Raw genomic sequence first — 22,406 nt, 5'->3', positions numbered from 1 at the left:
TAACTAGCGCTGAAAGGGGGGACCCCACCTTCCCCTCTTACCTTCTGGTACTCCTCTCTTCCTTGTTGTCTGCATTAGCATTTATTTGCTCTTATGGTCAGCTTCTTAACCAGCTCACCCTGCATTAGAAAAATAACTAGCAAAACAATTGTGAGTGTTAAAAATGGAGAGGGTCAGTCCTTCAGCTATCTTATAAAACAAGCCAGAGGCTTCACCAGATACATCTTACTTTCTTTCATCCACAAGCTGTGTAAGAGTTTATGAACATGGTCACTCAAATACATTGTCAGGGCTCATCTCACGCTCGCTTATCAAGATATGATAACTCAACTGTACCTGAATTCTGTAATTCTGTTGAAAGGACCTGAGTCCCCATTTGTTTCATTTGGCACTGAACACTTGAAAATCAAGCTGTATAGGCCTTCAGGAGTGTTTACTGAATCTTTAATAGCATAGCAGCTGGGGTGGGGGAGAGAAGGGGTTCTGACTCTGCTCGCCCTTCCTGGCCCTGACATTTGGTCAATGGGGCGAGGTGTTCTTCAGGAAGCTGCATCTGGAATTCATGCACAATAGCTGAGGCATAAAATATGTAGACTATATGTATTGATTCACAATGGTGCTTTCAGTAGCTATTGGCTAGAAGTTGGTTATTAATGCAAGGAGGAAGAAATGGTATTGAAGGGCTTGAATAAAGTATTCTCCTTCAGACTAAAATGTAACATAATACCCAAGTTCTTTACTTGCTGTAAATGAAATCTAAGGGGAGGAAAAAATATATTTGACAAAATTCACCGTAAAATTCCTATTCATATATGAATGCCATCATTGCGAAATGACTTATATCGATACTTTATTTCCCTTCCCTTGATAATAGATGGCCAAATACATTCCAGATGTCAGTATGAAATAAACATTGCAGGAGGTTTTGTTTTCAGATGGAGAAAACCTTACCTTTGTCATGTCTATGCCTTTTCTTTTATTGTTAAACACATGTTATTCCACTGTGGATCTTCTGTTTGTTAATGCTTTTACCTTGCTTTGTTTGTTGTTATCTTTTCTTTCTTACTAGATATCTTGGGGAAAAAAAAAATATTACTTTAACTAACTTACCAAAAGAATGAATGCATATCCCACTTTTATAGCCGATTTTAAATGTGCTTTTATCTAAAGGGCGATAATATTTTATGGTGCACTGAATTTTGAATGCTACCATTTCAAAGTGAAGATGAAACTGAGGTGTGCAACTGCATAAAGGTTGTACAGTTCTTTACTTTCAAATGTTCAAAAATCAGAAAGCTAGATTTTTCTCTTATTTACTCTTCATTTTAACTGTAACATTCTAAAGTGCCTAAATTGCCCATAGGAAGACAAGCATAAATACCTATCCGTAAGAGAGTGTTCTCCCTGTTATGCTTACGTACCTATTGATTTTGCCAAAGGAAACATTTGTGGTGTTTCTAGTTTTAGGGTTCTTTGTAGTATTTATACGAGTTCAAAATGCGGTTTTAGCAGAACATTTTCTTAAAATGTCAACTGTGGAATTATTCTTACAACTGTTGTTTTGTGTAGTCGTTCAGCATATTGAGAATAAGGGACACTGCTTTTGACTATAAAGCCTGCTACAAAAAACCCCCAAATTAGCTTATGTAATTGCTTGATTTGATGATGGATCCATCTAAAGCCACCTGTGTTTTGTAACCAGTAAATCTTTTTTCCCAGACCTATGTTTTTGTTTCACTGACAGCTTATTTATTCTTAAAATTTTGTTGTCAGTCAGGGCTGCCTAATATTTTCAGCCCCTTGAACCATTCCTCTAATAGGTGGGACGTGAATATATGGCCCTGTTGTCACTAGATAAGCATCTCCCCTTCATTCCCTTCAACTTCTCACTGCACTTTTGAAATTCCGAGTTAAGATCTGATAGTGGAAGAATGAGGAATGAAAGGATGTTCAACTTCATCAGCTGTACAGGCAGCAAACTCAAGAGCTCTAAAATATTGATTTATTACAAAATGAGAAAGCTGTGAAGACAGATATTGTCCATGTGATAGATAAATGCACTGTAGTTCTTATACAACTACACACTTAGGAGCACTTGCAGTTCTTTAGTTTTAAAAATACACAAAACAAAACAGCACCACCCCAAAAACCAGAAAAAAATAATCCTTTCAAACCCCTCTAAATTTTCTTGTTTTGAAATTTAGAAGAAAAAAAGTCCCAGAAGTCACCAGGCTTCACCTTTTGGTATTTTTCCTCTTAATTGTCTTCATCTTTGTCTCTTCTGCATTTTGAAACATATTTATCCTCTTTTAAAGAGTTTCAAATATACAACAGCAGCTGGCCTTGCTAGACAATGAATCTTGGCCAGGAATGGCTGAAGCGGACAGGGACCGTCTTCAGCTCATCAAAGAGAAGGAGGCTCTTCTTCAGGAGTTGCAGCTCATCAGTCAGCAGAGACGATCCCCAGAAGACATTGCACGTTTGGAGGAAGAGAAAAGACGCTTGGAGGATGAAATTCAACGGGCTCGAGCAACATCTGCTCATGGGGCCACTGAAAGGTTTGAGAACATAAATTGTTTTCTCATCTACTGTAATCCATATAGGTAGCTTCAAAAGGAAGAGTAGGGAATTTCACTGTGTTTGAGAAACAAAAAAAAAAAAATTAGTAATTTGCCTTCAAAAAAGAGACTGCTCCTGACTGCCATTATTTAATGCTGTCTGTCTTGAAGCTTTCTGAATGAGAGTTAAGAGTGATGGCAACTAGTTGGTTCTCTTTTCATTCATCTAAAAAGTATGAATAGGAAGGAGAGATAAGAATAGAGTCACAAAAGATGCTTGGAAGAAGTCTTGATTGATATTGTCTGATAATAGGGACCTGAATAACAGCCCCTGGATAGTGAAAGATTTTTCTGTTATTTTGCAGTGGAGTAATAGTCAACTCCAAAAGCATCAGAACAAAGATCCTTTCCTATATTTGGTTTCTGCCTTGTAACGGGAAAGTGAAATGCTGATGTTTTTACTGCCTTTTGTATGCAATTTTTCCTTTTAATTTGCAATCTCAGCAGTGGGAGCACATCCCAGCTCTGACATTCAGAGAACACAGTAATCAGAGTCATTCTTGAAAACTTAAATTAAATATAAAATTATATGTAAAAACAAACAACCCCCAAAACATATTAATGGAAACACTGTGGTTATTTCAAAGGTGCCCAGTTTTTCCTGTAGCCAAAGAAATGGACAAAACCTCTTCTTGTCACCATAGACTGCTTCCAGTGAAAGCGAGAAAGTGCTTGTTCTTGTTTCCCAGACTTAATTCTCTTAAATAGTGGGAAAAACCCAGGTTTGACATTTGAGGAAAACTATGTGAACCAGCTTTAATGTGATCTGTGTAATGGTTAATATTCACATAATTAGACACTTTTAAAATATTTGGAAGTGACATCCATATACAAATTTTGCGAACTTCAGTTCCTCTGAAAAGACTTACTTCAGACAGTAAATTCAGGCAATAAATAGACAATTCACAGCCAACCTACAGTTCAGTGTTATATATTTTGCCTTTTTTGCGATATCGTTACATTGGCTTTCCAGCTTAAACTGACAAAAAAGGGAGTTCACTTTACACTGCAGTGTAGTAAGTTTTATTTGTTGGTTTTGGGCTCTCATGTTAGGTAGTGCATAGTATGTTGGCAGGAAGGCCAAGCTATTTTTCCATGTAGTTCATGCTGTGGAAACCAGCGTTCCAGTGTGATACTTGATATTTCAAATGCTAGCAAAAAGTTGAGTAGAAGTTAGAATAATATTGAAGGGCACTCTATTTTTGTATAACAAATTGGAGGAAAGATTAACTATTAGTAGCCCTAATTTATTTGTTTGTTTCAGGCTCAGGAACAACCAAAACCATTCCTAGTTCTGCTTTTCTATTTCCACTTTCTCCTAATCGTGCAATACAAAAAAGTTTCCTCTTTAAATAATTACCAGTTCTGTTCTGTTACTGAGTTTTAAAGGCAGTGAGTTATGCGCAGATCAGAACTAACTTAAAATCTGTATGACAGAGGTGGGGTTCTTTGTTATTTTTTCCTGTTTGGTTTTTGGTGTGGGTTTTTTTTAAGATTGGCTGGCAGCCTTAGTTGGAGGCATCTCTTGTCCTTTAGCGCAGGTTCCTACCTTACAGCACTGATGACTGTGGAGTGTAGGTTCTCAAGTTTGTTTTTTAAACTAGACGGTGTGGATACTCCTTTCCCCTGTAAGCTTTTAAATCAGTTAAGTTTCTTGCATCCATTTGTCTTTTTCTTTTGGTTCCTGTGTGCGGTGCCTTTGTCATGGAAGTTTACATAGTTGAGCTGCAGCCTTCCTTGTGCCACTTGGTTAACCTGGTCTGGGGTCCACAGAAGCAGGAGAAAAGCTTCAGCGTTGCATGCGCTTGGGTGTGCAGTGTCTGCTGTGTGGTTGCAATGAAGGGAGCCTCCCCAGAAGGGCAGTGGGGTTGCTGGAGTGTAGCGCTACAGCCCCTTGCCAGCATATGAATTGATGAAGTTGGAGGCCAAAGAAGTTGAGAGATTTATGTTTTTACTGCTAAGAAAGACATATTTATTTTTTTTATATCTTAACCATCCAAAGTTTATTGAAACCAATGCTGCCAGTTTGTTTTATCCAGAAGGACTCCCTTTTTGTTGATACCTCTTTTATCTTGACCATTAACATGTTGAATTGTAATAGCTGTCTTTGTAGTTGAGGAAGGTCTGAAGCACTCAAATAGTTTTGGTCTGCTTTCTTCAAACTCTCTGTCAGAATCCCAATTTGTGAATGCAGAGCTGGAGCAGTAACTTTCCTGAACGTACAAGTGCACAATACAAAACAGATCACCACCCTGATTTTATTTTGAAGTTCAGTGATTGGGCTTGGAAAAACAATACACCAGGAATACTTACAATTCTGGCTTTAGGAAAAGAATAAATGTGGTATCAATAGATAAAATCTGTTCTTTGAAGTTTTAATAACGTCAGAATACAGAATTTAAAGTATCTTGTAGGTGTAAGAGACTGACAGCATTATAGGTACATTCCATTTGTGTTGTCACAGTGGTACTGAGTAGTTCAGCTGCTTGTTATTAGAATGGGCAAAAAATAAGTTGCAGCAAGAGATTTTTGTCACAGCTTAGTATTCAAAATGCTGTATCAGTTGCTTAAATATGATATATAAATGTACTTGAAACACCTAGAATTAGAGCTTAAAGTTGAGTTTTATGGTTACTGCTTAACAGAAGTCCTCCAAAATTTTGTTTTAGTCTTTGAAATTTGACACTAATTAGCTTGGATAATAGGGCTATTTAGAATATTTTTTTCCTGCCAAGGCGATGAAAGTCATAGTAGTTCTCTGTATTTTACTGGCACAATCAGGTTGATGTAAGGGAAAAAAAATATTTTGTACAGTCTGATGTTTTTACTTAGGACTTTTTATGACTTTGCTAATTGCTGCAATTTATTTTCAGCATCATGACTCTTACATTGTGCCTCAATTACTTTTCTTGTCTGGGAATTCTGCTGGAGTCTTGGTTCTTGTGTTCTTGCTGGAATTACCATCACTGCGTATGAGCTGCGTAACTTAAAACATTTCATTAAACAGTGAAACTTCTTTTTATATGCCAGACTGCGATGCAATATTTTTCTGTACTGGGAAAGCTCCTAGCACTTCTTGAGCACTACTGTAATGAAGAAAAATAGTAATATGTATCTGTTTAATTATAGGATACTGTTACAGGAAAAGAGAAATTGTTTGCTTATGCAACTAGAAGAAGCTACGCGTTTAACCTCATATTTACACTCCCAGTTAAAAAGGTGAGTTAGGTAAAACCAGCAGGTTTTGAAGTTTAACTGTAGCAGAGAAGAATATTAATAATCCCTAAAGTTTACCTTTTAATACTTTTATGTATGTGTGCTAAGTAAATCAATTTTTTACTAAATTTACAGAGTTTGGTCTATGGAATGTGATGATTTGGATGGTTTTATAAATAGTATTAGTGATGGCTACCTGGGCTAGATTATTATGTGTATTTGGGAATTTTATGTGTTACCTAATTTTTTTAAAAGAAGATATGCACTTAAAACCCATTGCAATATTGTTACAATTTTACTACTGTGAAGATAACATTCTTTTAAGTTCTGTGAGGTTTTAATATTTTAATACCTTTTCCAAAGGAGAGGTTTTTGATCCCTGGTGAGATGACAAAATTTTGCCATTTAAATATGAGAATGTGCTAAGACCCACACAGAAGCCCAGAATGTTTTACATATTCACACTCGCAGCTGCCTTTTTAGATGCAGCTCTTGGGGATTCCTCAGCTCAACACCACGCCAACATCAAAAGCTCACTTCCTGCTGTCTCTCACTTCATCTCTCTCTGTCACTTACATTCTTCTCTCCTTAACTGTCTGAGAGTGGTAAGATGAACTGGAATAGAATTAATCCTAAAGTCTTTTTATTTTGCACTGGAAAAACCTGTGAGGGTGAGGCTTACATAGCAGTTTGTTAGGACTTTTCAAATCCCTTCGCACTTCTTATCCCTGATATGTTTATGACCCATCATTAACGTAAATTCAAGCTGGATCATGGTAATCTACCCTTCCTGGCTTTACATCGAGTCCAATGATCGAGATCCTGCTCTGGCCTCTTTTCTGCTAAAGTGTGGCTGCTTACACGTTGGAGGAAAGGGTAGGCTTGTCTTGTTGGACCATATGACTTCAGGAACTTGGTCCTGATTTGGTTGCCACTTGCACTGTTCCAGTAATGTTGTTCTTGAGACCAGGGCAAGAGATGTGAGCTAGACCTTAAAATGCCAAATCATCTCTCTATGTCAACCGTACTGAACACATGTAAAATTGCTTGTGTAACCTGGATTGAGGTTTTTATGTCTGCGCTGGTGTTCCTGATTATATTTGAATGGGCCTTCTTTGTTTTCTCTTTCTTTGCCTGCCGTAGTCTGTCAGCTAGCACCCTCACAATGTCGTCTGGCAGCAGCAGGGGATCCTTGGCCTCCAGTCGAGGATCCTTGGCCTCCAGCAGAGGCTCCCTCAGCTCAGTCAGCTTTACGGACATCTATGGACTTCCACAGTATGACAAATCAGACAGCGTTACAGACTACGGGCAGCATTTACGCTTTGACATCATTCCCTTTGAGTCTCTCACAAAGGATGTGCCATATGCTGATCCCACTGGACATTCGAATTTCAATAAGCAGCGGAGGTCTCTGGATACTCCGCAGTCCCTGGCGTCCCTGTCATCGCGGTCCTCCTTGTCATCATTGTCCCCTCCAAGCTCGCCTCTGGATACCCCATTTCTCTCTGCATCTCGAGATTCTCCCTTGGCTCAGATGTCAGAAGGCTTTGAGGAGATGGCAAGCATAGGAGCCCTGGAAATGCTCAGGCCTCAGACCGCAGCGCTGGGTGATGATGATACACAAGGAACAAGCTCATCTCAGACATCCACTTACCCTGTGGACAATGAAGGACTGCGAGAAATGGGACCACAACTGACTGCTGTCCAAACTGGTGGAGGTGAGTTTCTGGACATTATTGTTTTGTCACATTATTACAGAAAATGTCACACAGACCTAAGCATACTAGCATGGCAGAGATTGTTCCTCAGTTTGGCTTATTTTACTTCCATCAGTTAAAAATTACATGGTAGGTGTTAGCTGAAAAAAAAACAACCACCCAAAAAAACCCCCAACAAAACTCCAAACTTTAGATTCAGATCAAAGAGGTGAAAGAGTAGAGAAATCCTTGTAAATAGATCTTAAAATAGTGGTGAATTGGGTGGAAGAAAGGGAATGAAATATAGACATTCTTTGGAGGGTGGTGCACAAAGGAATAAATATTTTGGTCTTGGATTGGTAATTAGTAAAAAAAAAAAGCATGGTTTAGTTACTTCTGAGGCCCCCAGTTGTGCCCATATTGCCATTATTCTGATAATTTAGAGCAACACAAACCCAGGGGAGATAGGAAAAAAACCCAACAACCTACCCCCAAACCACCCCACTCCCCCCCCCCCCGCCCCCAACCACAACACCAGGCATGAGGTGATGCTGCCAACAGTGCTTGAAGGCTGGCTGACTCCATGCTGAATTCATACACACCCCAGACCAGGTTCCCATGTCTAAGTTCTGCGATGGAGCAGAAGCCACAGTGCATGGCAGTCATGAGTGCATAGTGCACTGTGCTCATGAGTAGTGCTTCGTCAGCCAAAGAGCATCTTTTGTAGGGGGTGTGTGAGAAGTTAAGGATCCACTTGAGTGGTTGTCTGGGAGAATGTGTGCTCTGTGATCGCAGAGGAGCAATGTGTGCAGTTACCATGGCACAAATACTGTTGCGTTTTCTTTTCCTGCTTGACTATGAAGTTTATGGACTTGCTTTAGCTTTCGTTGGTGGAATCTTCTGAGGCACTACAGGTGAGAAACAAATTAGAAAGATCAAAAGAGGAAACAATCCTTTTTAAAGAACAAAAGAAATTTAAAAACCTGAGCCTACAGGCACACGAGAAATTTCTTTTCCTGTTTTCATCAGTCAAACGAAGAACTGCTGTCAAAGTGAAAGAGTATTCTACTTCATGATGATGTTGGCTTGCTTGTATTTCTAATGAAACCATACCAGTAGAGAAGGGCTTTTGGAGAATATTTTTAATATTAAAGATTGTAATTCCCATCCCATTTCTGTATCTAGAATTCTGTGTTAGCAATTGCATAGAATGTTGCATTCAGGACTTACAGCATCAGGAGTGTGAAATATAACTAAAGAGTGTATCATGTTATCTTACTAAAATCTTATTTGTCAAGTGATAATGAGAAGGAACACTGACAGTGTCTAAGGAAAAGATTTCAGCTTTTTATTTTTGAAGAGAAAATGTCACCACTGTGCTAAAAAGCCAGTATTGCTGAAACAACATTTGAGTCTAGACTCACCTACTTTTCTTAATGCAGCTAGCATTGCCTGAAGATACTGCTGCAGAATTTACATTTACTAGATGTAAACATTTCTAGTGCCCATATTGCAGCTTTCAGACCAAAATAAACAGAATTCCAGAGACCAACTTGTAAGCTTGTGCTTAAATTAGTGCCATGAAGAGGCTTCCTGAGGCTTTCTTTAAACCTCAGATCAGACCACAGTATGTCTTCACCCATTGTGGTGAGTGAAACTATGTTAGTAGTTCATATTTAGCTCATATGTGTTTCCTAGAAGTGAAGGCCTGGTCTGAGGGCCTAGGGAGCAATAGGATGAGGGTCAAATTCCTGCTTTGGTTTTCTTTTTCTCCGTTCTCTGTCACATTTCTACACATTTCACGTTTCTCTGAAAACCTCTGGCAGAACATGCCTGTGCTACATGTCACTGCACCTAGCTCCAGCTCCTGATCCAGGGATTACAACTTTTCTCTGTGTACAACAGAGTGCTTTGTGATGCTTTTTAAGGAAGAATGTATGGTTAAAAGGTAGCCAGGCTGTCTTTTTTTGAGTTGTTGGTTTGGGGTTTTTCTTTTTTAAATATTTGAATTTGAAAACAATTGCTCAAGAAAAATTTGTTTTGGCTGGAGTTATGACTACTTTGAACCCCACACTCACTAGCTGGTGAGTTTGCAATTGTAATACAGTTGTTTGCAAGTAGCAGTTGAAAGTTTCGAAGTTATTTTGGTTTTGTACTCTTTCCTTGAAGAATTTGATGGACCATCAGGCTTAGTATATATCTCAGTTTGGGAACCCCCAGATGTTGCGGGGGTTTTGGTTTTCACTGGAGTACTATGCAGTGTGCTTTGCTGCTGCCACCCAATGGTCTGGTAGCATAATGCGACGCTGGAAAACCAGGAAGTCTCAGCTCGGGAGAAATCTTTTGCCTGTTCCTTCACTAGACAAAACATGAGGTAATTTTTGCAAATTCTGGAGGCCGGGAGAGTTAACACTGAATAAACTTACACATACTGTGCACTGAAGCAGCACTTGAGCAAGTTCAAGGAGTTCTTCAGGAACTGCAGTTTTGATTATCAGTTGCTGATGGGCGGTTACTGTTCTGCATCTGTCTTGGGGACATACTGTGAAATACGTTAGCATGTGTGAATGGAGGGAATATGCCTGGCAGATTAAATCCATCGTATTTATAAAGCTGAGAGTGGAAGGAAACATGTTAATAAAATACTGGGCTTTAATATCTTATCCAACTCTTCCTCTCTATCCTAAAATAATTCTTCAAATGCTAAGTTTCCTTTAATGCCTAAATAATCTCTTGTTTGCAAAATATTGTTATAGATCTAAAGGTGATTTATCATTGTGTGCTTTTCCTTTTGTCTTGTTTCTCATGCGGCACAACAGAAAAATTCACTGTAAGTGAACCTGAATTACTTATTGTGCTGGTTTTGCCTGTAATTCCCAGTGTGTTTTTTTCTGTGTGAAGTGTTAGTTGTGGTTGTTTTGGGTTTTGTGGTTGGTTTTTTTTTTTGAGTTGCATGTGAAGAAACAGGAGATTTTGCTACATTTGGGTTTGCTTGATGGGTGTGTTTAATGTTGTTCTGTACCTGTTTAATCATTATGGTGTACTTAAGTTTTGTTACGTCAACTAAATGGCTCAATTCATGGCTGTAGTTAAAGTCCTGGAAGAAGCGTTCTGCGAGCTTCAGCTTTATTATATCGTAGTAATGCCCACAGCATCATGGTAGGTAAGGTTTGTTTGTGTCTGTGATTTAGTTTTTATAAGATTGTTTGACTCTTTTATTAGTGCATTTTGAGCTGATGTGCAGTATTTGTACTCTCCTAAGCTTGTGAAAAATGCTTTAGATTTATTTATGTATTTTTTTTAGCTAATGAAATCTTGGACATCAAAATTTCCTTTGAAGTTCACTTTTTCAAGTAATGAGACCTGAGAATATTCTTTTAATCAGGACGGTCTTATGTTTATCAAGCTTTGGCACCCAGTAGTTCTGGAAACTCATATCTATTGTTCACTGATTTTGTTATTTAAATAAGAAAATGAAAGGCAATTGTGTCTATCTTAGAAACTTTATTTTTAAACAATTTTTTAGCTTCCAGCATTGGAAGGTCTGTAAGCTGTGCTAAAACCTTGTTCTGTTTAAAACAAAATTTGATGTCTGTCATCTTGACCAATTTTTCCTGCTGACTTTTTTTCCTAGTCAAGGGCATGTTTTGGTGTTTGCATCTCTCCAGACTTGCTGGGATTGACCAGATGTTATCAGATGCTTCTATGGCCTGCAGGCAGTGAGCAGATCATTGTCAAGTTACAACATTGTTGTAACATGTCAGTTTTTCATGACATTATATTGGTGCTTCAGACCAATTTTTCTTTCCAGACAAATTGGGAATGTGACCACTCTCCTTTGGAGGTTCTTTTGTCCGCTACATCTATACAGTGTTCACATACAGGGGTGAGCCAAAGGCTTATTTACAAAAAGAAGTCATCATAGTGTAGCTTGTTGAAGTTAGTACATAAATTACAGAAGCACTTTCACACAAAATGTATATGCTTTTGTGAAGTTCAGCCTCTTTCCAGTGAGGTAAAATTATTGGGAAACTTTCATATTAAAAGATGTCTCTACAGAGTGCCAGTTTTGATTCTGCGTAGATACCAGTGACAGAACTCAGAGGTGGGCTCACCAAATTAAAAGTTCTTAAAAAAAACCTCCAAGAAAGACAAAAAACAACAACCAGAAGAACACCCCCCCACACTTTGTACAAGTAATATGGAGGAGAGAGTGGTTCAAATACAGTTTCCTTGCTTTCTGTGACCTACCTTGAATTTAGCTCTCATTTGTGGTGAGGATGACAGGAGTAACACTGTATGACATGTGAAGTACAATAAGGGTGGGATGCTGTAATTGGAGGTGGGAGGGAAGGGTGGCTCTTTCTCCAGGCACAGAGAGAAATGCAGATTGGGCTGTTCCTGGTCAGCAGATAAATTTCCTGCATAGTTGAAGATAACAAAATCCTTCATTGAATTTGGAGGGGAGGTCCATAGGGCTACTTATGGATCCAAAAGGACAGAGAACTGGCTCTACTGATAAACAGAAATCTTAACTCCAAACAGGACCCTGTGATTTTTGGAACATCTTTTGGGATTTTGTACTGTCAGTGGCCTGATAACAGGAATATACCTCATGCTGGCACAGGACTGCTGGGCTCAGCGCATCCTGTCTGACAGTCCCACATAGGTTAAAGCTAACCTTAGTCAGACACTTCTGTTGACAACAGTGGTGTGGTTGTGTTAATTTGGGGGACTTTTATCAAGCTTCCTGATGTCCTGTCTTGGTGGTGCTTGGGTGGGAGGTGAGATGGGTCCGGGTGCTCACTGTCTGTACCTCAGCTGGGCTCTGCAGGTGCAGCTCAGGCTGTGGGCTGGCATTCTGCTGAAGGAAACTTAACTGATTGGGTACCAGCATTTTATTTTTGATGCCTTAAGATAATGTGTAACAGAGGTACTTAACAAGTTGTTACTTTGAGTAAGACATGTTTCATCCTTAGTCGGGGACAGTAAGCTGTAAATGTCAGCTGGTGCTTGTCTCCCCTGCAGTGTGCACTGTGCTGCTGTCACTCCAAATGCTGTCTGCTGAAACTTTTGATACTTCCATGCTGTCTAAGTTACTGAGCATGAGTAGAAGCAAATAAGATGCTTTCTCCACTTCTGAAGTGGCATCTCTTTGCCATTGCTTTTCTGCTTTGAGGACAGTCATCGAGCCTTAAGCAAAAGAGAGGAAAGTTGGTAAAAGTTCTTCACTGCACAGTGAAGAAACTGCACTTCCACAAGTCTGTTTAATGGTTCTCTCTAGGACTTGAAAAACAACCTCAATTAGGAGCTATCATTGAAGTGTTGAAACCTTACCTATGCAATTCTTGAGCATTACCACTTGTGCATGTACTTCAAAGGATTAGTAGCTGCTACACCTACTTGTCCGTGCAAAACTTGATATATAACATGAAAATGATTGCTGAGTTGCTATTCATGGTGTTGCTGGTGATTCAGGGAAAGGTGGAAGGAGGGGGTTGAATATTGCTTCCTCCTCCCACAGTCAGTTTTTAGAGTAATTCACCAAGAATTTGAAAAAACAGTGGTCTGAGTGAGTTGGAAAGCGCTGGTTCTTTTTGATAATGTCTCTCAGACTGTAAATAAAAGCTGCTATTATGCAATGGTATAAACAGTATGCTTTGAGACTTTGTATTAGGAAACAAATGAGAACAAAACCTTACATTGTGTTATCAGATAATTTCTTAAAAGAATTAGTCTCTGTGTTTGTTTTCAACCTATTGTATATTCAGTAGGTAAATCTTTAAAAGTTTAGGATATCATGTATACATATGTTGAATTAATGTAACTCTTCCTCCAGGAGGGATTATTTTACCAGAAAAGCATTTAATAACAATGCAATTGGTTTATGCTTACTCTTGTCAGAGAGAAATTAGCCACAAACTTCCTTCCTTAATTCTCCCACAGATCATCTCTGGACAATTGTGTTCTAGGTTTTTAACTTAGTTAGATGAAAAAGCAGTGAACTGTGTTTGTGCCATTTTGCTGCTAGAACAATAAATGTTTCTTGTTTAATTTTTAAGAGATTGCCTTGAGCTGATGTTGTCTTCACTTTTTTCTCTGTGACAGCTGTAACTCTGCGAGGAGACAGTGGTAGAAGATCGGAGAGGAGAGCCAGGCGAGTTTCAGCATGTCTCTCAGATCATTCACTGGCTAGTGACAGTGGCGTGTTTGAAGCTTTAAGCAAAAGGTCAGGTGTATAAATGCATAGTAAGCTGGAAATATTCCTGTTTTACCACATGGTCCCAAAGAATTTGTTGTAAATTTCTGAATATGCTTTCAAAATTGGTAGTTCTTAATAACATAAAAATATTAGGTTGCATGTTTTAAAGGAAAGAAGCTTTTTACATGCAGTTCCACTGTCATCTTTGCAAGTGCCAAGTCCCTTTTGCTTTATTGTCTCTTAACATCTTAACACCATATAATTCTCCCTTGAAAGATAGTTTCCTCAGCTTATTAGTCGTAAATCAGTAGTTTTATTTCAACTGTCTATAGCAAAATAAAATTATACAGTGTGACTTACAATTCTGTGTAGCATGTGATAGAAACATAACTGCAAGGAAGAGAAATATATGAACTGCTGAATACTTAAAAATGTGTAGTTTGACCAAGTGATGGAAGGCTGGATAAAGACATGTTACTTTATACAATTGTTTTAACACAGTAGGCAGTAACTGGAAAGAAGATAAGGTTTTGAGGATGGTAAAGAGAAATGGAAGACAGAATAAGTATAAAAATAATCTATATACCTTGAAAGAGGTATTCTAATACCTCAATTTTTAAAATTGTGAATTGCTACTACTGTGTGTTATTAAATAGATACCTCAATTCCTTCTATATTACTAGTCCCTTCTGTATTACCAAACAGTTGCTTATATCCATAAATCACAAAATAAATGTCATTTCATTATGTTTTAACAGCTTAGATCAGTATGTAGTTTACAGTACTTTCTGTTCCTGCAGGAATGAAGATCTGGAAGAGCCTGTTTATGGTGATGCTGCCAGTAATGAAGAACCACAAATACATGTTGGATTTCTGTGAGTAGTTACTCCTCTTTCTCCCTGTCAACTCAGCAGGAATTGCTCACTACTTTTCTGGTTTTTAGGTTTTTAATAAACTAAATTGCAGTGGATGGTTTTAAGAAGTTTCTGAACTGACAGCCAAAGTTTAGTGGACGTGCAGATTAGTCAGTCACATGCCACTTTGTGCTGTGGATGTGCCTTAACCACAGTTTATTCAGTGTCCTTTCAATGCTGGCTGATAAAAGGGCCTTCATTACTCCTTTCAGTAGCATGTATTTTCATTGTCTGGGTCATCAGTGTGAGTATGGGTACAGGGATACATCTTTTTATGCCACATAAAGGAGGATTACCTTAGGAAAGTCACAGGTGAAGAGACACAAATACAAATACAGTTCCGAAATCCTGTGCTTAGAGCATGCTGTTGTTGGTAGTGGGAGTAGTGTGGGGAAGGGCAGATTATAGCAGTGCAAGACAGGATGCCATACTTTAGACAGCCCTCCAGAATTGTCTCTACCCCTTGGAAAATTAATTCCCAATCTCTACCAGGTTTGTTAGTTCCATTTCAAAATTCATGCTGATGTGAAAGAGTAGATTTTTTTTTTTTATTATTTTCATTAACCCACAAAAATAATGCAGACTGATTTGTCTAATGTAACTGATATGTTGTTACACGTGTGTGTACACACACACACATGCATGTGGTGTAACTGTTTAAACCAAGGAATATATAGTCTTTCATCTCTATCTCTTAAGCAAAGTATTGATGCTTGGTGACTAACACAGAAAATTTGTTTTCCAGGCATGACAGTGGAAACGAATGTCTGTTAGTCCATGTATTACAGCTGAAGAACTTTACTAGTCTAGTTGTTAAAGAAAACTGCAAAATGTAAGCTTAAATTTCACCCAAAGTCTGATCATTGCTTGTTTTGTGCCACAGTTGTAAATACTACAGATTTGTTTACTTTCATGCAAAATTAAGCCATTTCTGGAGAAGATGGTATCACTTAATTTACATGAGGAAAGGGTCAGTTTTATAGACACTAAGTGTCCCTTTTATAGAACGCCTGTGATAATGGTCAAGTAACAAGTGTAGTCTCTAATGACCCATGTTCTTACATGTTTATTATGTACAGGAGAGTTTGCTCAAAAATATCAGTCATGCTTCCATCACCCCATGCCTTCTGGCCAAAAAAGTGTCTACATTATTTGCAGTATTCCAGAAATATTATTTCCTGTACAACTTCTCTATAGCTTATCTGTGATGTATCCCAGAGTAAGCTTAGTGCAATTTTTTTCAAATTCCTACAGCAACATCTTATTAATCAGTAAGAGAGATATGTTACACGTTACCTTAAAAAAAAACCAACCCAAACAGCAAAACCAAAACCTAAACCAACACACACCAACAAAAAAACCCTATCTAGGACATCTGCAGACTTTTGTGGCCATTACAGCTCTCCTTGAATATCTGTGAAACACCTTCCAAAGATAATTTTAACACAGATACTAGCTGAGAATCGGTATGAACAATTGCATTTCTTAACCTCTGTTGGCCTGTGCTACTTTTTCAAATTCCATATGCATTATATAGAATATTACTTAGTTTATTATAACAAATGTTTCTTTAAAAATGACAGTTGCCATAAACCACCATTTTATCTAGTGATGTGTATCTTAACATATTTGGAAGGAGTTTGATATGTAAAAATGGTTCGTGTTTATCTCTGGGAGAGGTGGTTTGAAAACTGAAAAATGGAGGTGTGATAACACTGTTCTATTGTAAAATAAGTCATTCTGTAGGAGTTGTTAAATTGACATACAGCTCACTGAATGAATTGGTCTTTTTTGAGAACACTTGATCTTGCTAACCCTGCAAACCTCTAGTGGAAATTTTTCATATAGGTCGGTGCATTAGTGTTGGTCATTTGCTTTGTTTTCACTGTGACTGCAAGGACACACAACAGGGAAAAAATGTATTAAGTACTCAGCCATGTTGCTTTATGAAATAAGCATCATCTGAAGAAAGTAAAGTAGAGTAACCAAAGAAAAAGATTACTCCAGATGGTTTGTTGGACATTGTCATCAAGGCAGTCAGGCATCTAAACAGCTCTCAAAAAGGCAGTTCTGTTCCCCATCCTTCCCAGTTATCTACCTGAGCTGGAATCAAGAAATTGCATGGCTGCAGGGTAAATCAATTGGTATGACTGGTCAAAAAAGTTTCTTACCAAAACCAGAAGCTTTTAGCCAGTTTAATGAACTCCTCCATGCAACTGTATGTTCCTTGAATCAGTTGCTGGGGGCAGTGAGGAGGAGGTTACCTGCAGCAGCCAGTGAGCAGAGGAGTTGGATTGCTCCCTTTTTACAGCATGTGAAGCTGTTTAGCTAACTGATGCTCCACACTCCAGAGCTGCAGTTCCACCATAGTGAGCTCTTCCAGTTGTCCTCTAAGCGTTTATTGGCCTGTTAGTGTCAACCCCTCTCTGATGGTGGCATAAGAGTTCATGCAGCCTTGTAGTCGAGTGAGCCTCTGAGCAGAATTTTTTTTTTTAATCCTTGAGCCTTTTCCTTTTTTTTTTTTTTTTTTTTTTTTTGCTAGGTTAGGTTTTTAACCCAGATAAGTTTTGTGATCTAGTTCACAACACAGTTACATGAAGCTGTTTGATGTCACAAGGGAAGGTATGGCAAAAAATAGGATATTGCAGGGGCTGGACAAGCAGTCAGAACAGGGAGAACACAGAAACACTCCTCTAAGTAGCAATGCTGCCTTCTGTAAGATTAAAATTGTTGTGGATTTTGTTTTTGACTTGGAGTCTCAAATAGAGATGGTGCCAGATTCTTAAATTTGGGTTTTTTTAAGATGGTGGATGGATGCAATGATTACAGGTTTCTTTTGCTATCCTTTTGTGCTGAGTTTCTTAAGGGGGGAAAAAAGGTATGCTTAGCAGTTGGAAGAAAGAAATGGGTAAGTGACACTTCTGGGGCAAATCAGTTGACTAAGCGCAGGCATGTGTTTCCATTTGAAATATCACAGCATAGTGCCTGGCCTCCAGCTGCTGCTGCTCAGGGAAAGCCTGTAGCTCTCCCATAGATCCTATGTCATATTTGCTGGCCCCATGTAGATGCCTTGGATACCTCAGGGCATCTCAAGTGGCACTTGAGTTAAAAAAAATTTAGTTAGATAGTGTTTCCAAATCAGCTTTCCAATTCTTCTGTGTTAAGAATACAAAGTAAATTCCTGTAACGAGGAGATCCCAGAGCAGATTCTTCATGTAGAAGTTACACTGATGTTTTTGCTTAGCTTCATTTTGAGAAATGCAAAATAGCTTTCTTTGTCTGAATTGTGCTATTTGTCTATTTTGCTGTTCCCAGTCATGTGAGAGTTTATTTGCCACCACTTGAGTCAGGCACACCAACCACTTACTGCTCTAGAGCTTTGGAATTCCAAACACCATTAATATTTAATGAAGTTTTCCGAATCCCCGTGCATTCAAGTGTTTTGAAATTAAAATCACTGCAGCTGTATATCTGTTCTGTTGACCATCAGCAACAAGAAGAACTATTGGTAAGTGGTCCTTTTTTTTAAAAGCTATGCGATATGGGAAACTAAAGTTACTTGAGGAATAACTTTTAAGATTCAAAAGAAAAAGTGAAGACTTTATTTTTCCATAAGAAGCGCTGATAGAGTTACATTTTAATGTGTGAGTTTGTTCACATACGTAAGTATAGTTCTGTTAATAAAAAAGGTGGGATTTTTAAAAACTTGAATTATGTGCATTTTAGGTTACATAAACTCTTGGAAGTGATTAGCAAAATTAATAGCGGTTGAGAATTGGAGCATTTTAGGCAGTGTTGAAAGTAATGTTATCTGTACTACAGTTTACTGTTACATTGCAGAGGCATGAAAATTGATGTAAGGTTTACATTCATTGCTATGGGATTTAATAGATAAGGAGTTAATTTTTTATTTTATTTAATGCTTTCTTACAAATGTCTACTTTGGGGAAAGTTGGAAAATCTGTCATTGCTACATTTTAGTGCTAGAAGGAAAGCATTGTGTAAAAAAAAAAAAAATATATCTGCCCCAAAGAGTTAATCTGACAGCTTTTAGACTACAGTGTGCTCAAGGCTTCTGTTTCTGCATCGCACTGTAGCACATGCATGATGAATCAATGTCATTAAAATAGTTTCCTAATAAAAAGATAACAAATAAAAACTCCTTGCTGCTATATAAGCCTATCAAAGTAGTTATGAGGTACAGGCATCTCACTGTTACACTGGACTGTGGATAGGAGGTGTTTATTTGAGCACACCGGGTCAAGAATGCATGTTTGTTAGTCCACCCTTAAAACTAGGTAGCATCTTCTGTAAACAGTGGTCTTAATGTTGACAGAAGTGGACACAAGGTCTTGTTCACAGTAGGAAATTTTGTCATTTTTGCACTACAACATAATGAAAGAGAAAGCATTTCAAGAAGGGGCTGGATATATTGGTGTAAAATGCTTTATACTGATATAGCCTCTTCCTCTGGGATGCTAAAGAGCTATTTCAGTGTAAAGCATCTTTATGTTGACGCAAATGTATCTAAGTTTAGGGTGCTTTTATTTTAACTGCTATTACTGAACTAGCAAAAAAATGATAGATAGGTCTTCAGGTTACGTTGGTAGGAATTTTTTCTCTTTCATAGTCTTGGTGTAGTTTTGTCAGAAATATCTTTGTCTACAGTAGTTGGTAACATACTTTAGGGTAAGTTAACTGCTACTCGAAGAGAGAGAAACAATGCCATGTTTTCTTAAGGTAGATGCATTGAAGTATGTATTTAAACATCATAATTGCCCTCTTTTACTGTAAATTGAAAATAAGCATTTTCTCAAATTGAGAAACCATTTGCTACCTCTCTTTGGAACTGCTTTGATGGCCTCTATCAACAAGGCCTCTGTCTTTTGAAATCTCCCCCACTGAGATTACAGTTTTTTCCATCTATTTAATCATCCATATATTTCTGCAGTTCTTGATGACTGATTTATTTTCAATTAGATTATGCCAGTTTAATGCTTTCTTAAATGCAGAAGCCAGGCTGGAGTTTATCCTAAGTTATACAAATATTTGTACATAGCAAAGAATGGGGGGAGGGGGGTGAAATAAATAAAGAAATATTCTGGCAAATAGTTCTAAACTTCACTTACACAGAGAAGTAAATCTACTAAATTTGTGGGATGGTCTTTCCATTCCCTCAACCTTTTACTCATATGTCCTGCCTTGCTGAAAGATCTTTTTCTGTTTTCCTACAGCTTTCTGAAACTGTGCTTCCTTAAGTTGGCTTATTTCTTCCCTGGTGGCCTCATCAATGTTGAGATAAGGGAGTTGTTATTTTCCATTATTAGCATATATAGCTCATGTTAAAACATCAAAGAAATGCTATTGCCTTTCTTGCAATCACATGACATTGCTGTTGCACTCCCAGTTTCTGGTCTTTTACAGCCCTGACCAATTATTCCCTGGGTCTTAATTTATTTGAACTCTTCTCGAGTGTAACATTTGTCTTTTTGCATTTCATGTTTTTATTTCAGAACACCTGCCCTATTTTTTAACATAATTCAAAATTCTGATCCTTTTCTCATAAATTTTACAATCCTTCTGTTTGACATCACCGAGAGATTCTTAATTGCTTTTACTCTTCCACCATCCAAGTTGTTAACAAAGGCATCAGAGCAGGCACATGACAGACTGCTAGCAGATGCTCCTTGGTTTATTCATCCTTTTGAGCGAGCTCCACAGCTTGAGGTGGAGGTGAAATATTAATTAGTCCTTTCAGTACTGATAAGTGTTAATTGGGTTTGGTGATTTTTCTACCCAGTCAGTCATTCACTTTGTAGTAACAGCTTCTTTGGCATGCTTTCTTAGCTGCTTAATGCAGTGTGTTCGGGCAGCGTCAGACATCTTAAGAGTCAGTGTACATTTTTTCCCATATTGATGACAGGAAAACAGCTTTACCAAACCCAACATGTCTTAAACAACCCAACCTCTAAAACCAAACCCAGCACGTCTTAAACATTTTCCAACTCTGATGCGAAAGTGTGAGTATTCAATACATGTTTCTTTCTCTTACTGCATCAGAGCAAATAGATAATTATAAGACATCTCTTTTATATATAAAAGAAAAGGCATCTCTGTTTGTAGCTTCTGATATACCAACATAAAATGACGTTCTCGGTAACGTGTATTCCGATAATGACATTATTTCGTTAGTCTCAAAAACTTTTCTCCATCATCCTTTATACACCTGTTTAAACAGAGCCTCAGGGAACATTCATCTTGGAAAAACAACACAGTGATTTTTTTAATTATTAATATTTTCTAATTAACTGTTTCTTTACCTGCTTAAAGTTGAATGCAGTTTCTGTATACGTTTCCTACTGCGTTTACAATTAGAATCATTGCATCCAGCTATTTGTTTTTTGAGAGGTGAAAACAATTTTTACATGATTTTTCCAGTGATACAAATGAAAACATTTTTAGCATGAGGTCCATTAACCTGGAAATGAACAGATTGTAGAGATAGCCAGATAAATCTAAAAGCATTAAGTAAAGACTAACTAGTATAAAATCATTACTAGGTCCAGCTAGTGAACTGATTGAAAACAAAAAGCATGGATTTGCTCACAGCTGTTTTTCATTTAGGTCAGTACTACTCAGAAATTTCTTACTGTCTGATGGAGTAGGGCTGCTTGAAACCTGGGAATACTTCTAGTGGGAAGCTTCCATTAGACCTGTTTTCACCTGAATCTGGGAGATGTAAGGATGGCTTGGAAAGTGGAAAAATGGCTTTATGGCCTATTTGACTACCTTATGGTCTAGATAGGCAGAAAAAAATAAATTGTTTTACACAACTTTTTCTTTTTTTTCCCTTTGGAACGTACCTTGGAGGACCAGAGAACGGAAGGGTATCTCAGAATATAGTTCTTTCCAAAGAAAACAGATTAAAATAATATTGTTAAAGTAATATTAATTTAAGATAATGTAGAACTCAGTTACATAATTGAGATGGTTTTCAAATAAAATATTAAGAGCTGTCAGCTGGAACAATCATATCTACATCAATCACAGAAATATATTTTTCAACTTAAAAAAATTGAGTATCTACACTGATCCTTCCTGTTAGTAAGCAAGAGGCAAGAAATTCAGTATCTTAGATATCGTAACACAACAGAACAAAACAATCTTAAGAGACACTATTAGTATTTGATAAAGTGGAGTTTTGACATTATAAGTAAAATACTCTTTAAATGAAAAGGCATCTGTCCTGCAGTGTATGTTTCTCTTATTGTGGTCAATGCTTTTTGTTGTTTACAGGGCATTGCTCAGATAAACCTGACTGATGCAGAGAGTTCTGGTGAGATGCAGCTTCACTGGTATACCATTCAGATCTTCACTGGTTCAGACCCCCAGAAAGCAAAGAACAAAAACCAGTGTGAAGAAAGTCTTCCCCGGTCTTCTGGAAATGTAACTACAGTTAAAACAGTATGGCTCTGAAAAAGTGATTTTTTTACTTTAGTTGACCTGCTGGGTGGTTGATTGCGATCTTATCTTGGGTGCAGTTTGGTTTTGAGGTGTACCGAAGTTGGTACCTTAATTTAGCTCTTGTGGCAAGAGCTAGACTTTAAAAAGAATAATTAAAAGCTAAATTGTGTCTGGACAGGTGCTTGAAATAGTACTCTGTGTATGTTTGTATGTACACTTACAGTTCAATTATCTAAAACACATTAAAAATTTCTGCTGCTGCACTTCAAGAGGTTGTCAAGAAAGGTGGTGCAGT

General features: G+C 37.8%; 1 protein-coding gene across 5 annotated transcripts in view; it reads left to right on the top strand.

Moving 5' to 3' along the window:
* Positions 1-22,406, top strand: part of WWC3 (WWC family member 3) — a 102,507-nt gene that overhangs the window by 70,031 nt on the left and 10,070 nt on the right. For 3 of the 5 annotated variants that reach the window (XM_074814850.1, XM_074814847.1, XM_074814851.1), the window contains exons 9-16: positions 2,316-2,558; positions 5,748-5,837; positions 6,978-7,552; positions 13,640-13,760; positions 14,534-14,608; positions 15,393-15,479; positions 17,963-18,155; positions 21,944-22,111. In XM_074814850.1, the coding sequence (XP_074670951.1) occupies positions 2,316-2,558; positions 5,748-5,837; positions 6,978-7,552; positions 13,640-13,760; positions 14,534-14,608; positions 15,393-15,479; positions 17,963-18,155; positions 21,944-22,111 (1,552 nt within the window). The remainder of the gene's footprint in view (positions 1-2,315; positions 2,559-5,747; positions 5,838-6,977; positions 7,553-13,639; positions 13,761-14,533; positions 14,609-15,392; positions 15,480-17,962; positions 18,156-21,943; positions 22,112-22,406) is intronic. The other 2 variants (XM_074814849.1, XM_074814848.1) reach the window with 2 other exon arrangements.

This window comes from Strix aluco, chromosome 2, assembly GCF_031877795.1.
Source record: "Strix aluco isolate bStrAlu1 chromosome 2, bStrAlu1.hap1, whole genome shotgun sequence".
Classification (NCBI taxonomy): domain Eukaryota; kingdom Metazoa; phylum Chordata; class Aves; order Strigiformes; family Strigidae; genus Strix; species Strix aluco.
Note: the sequence above shows the minus strand (reverse complement) of the source record. Positions and strands in the feature narration are given on the sequence as shown.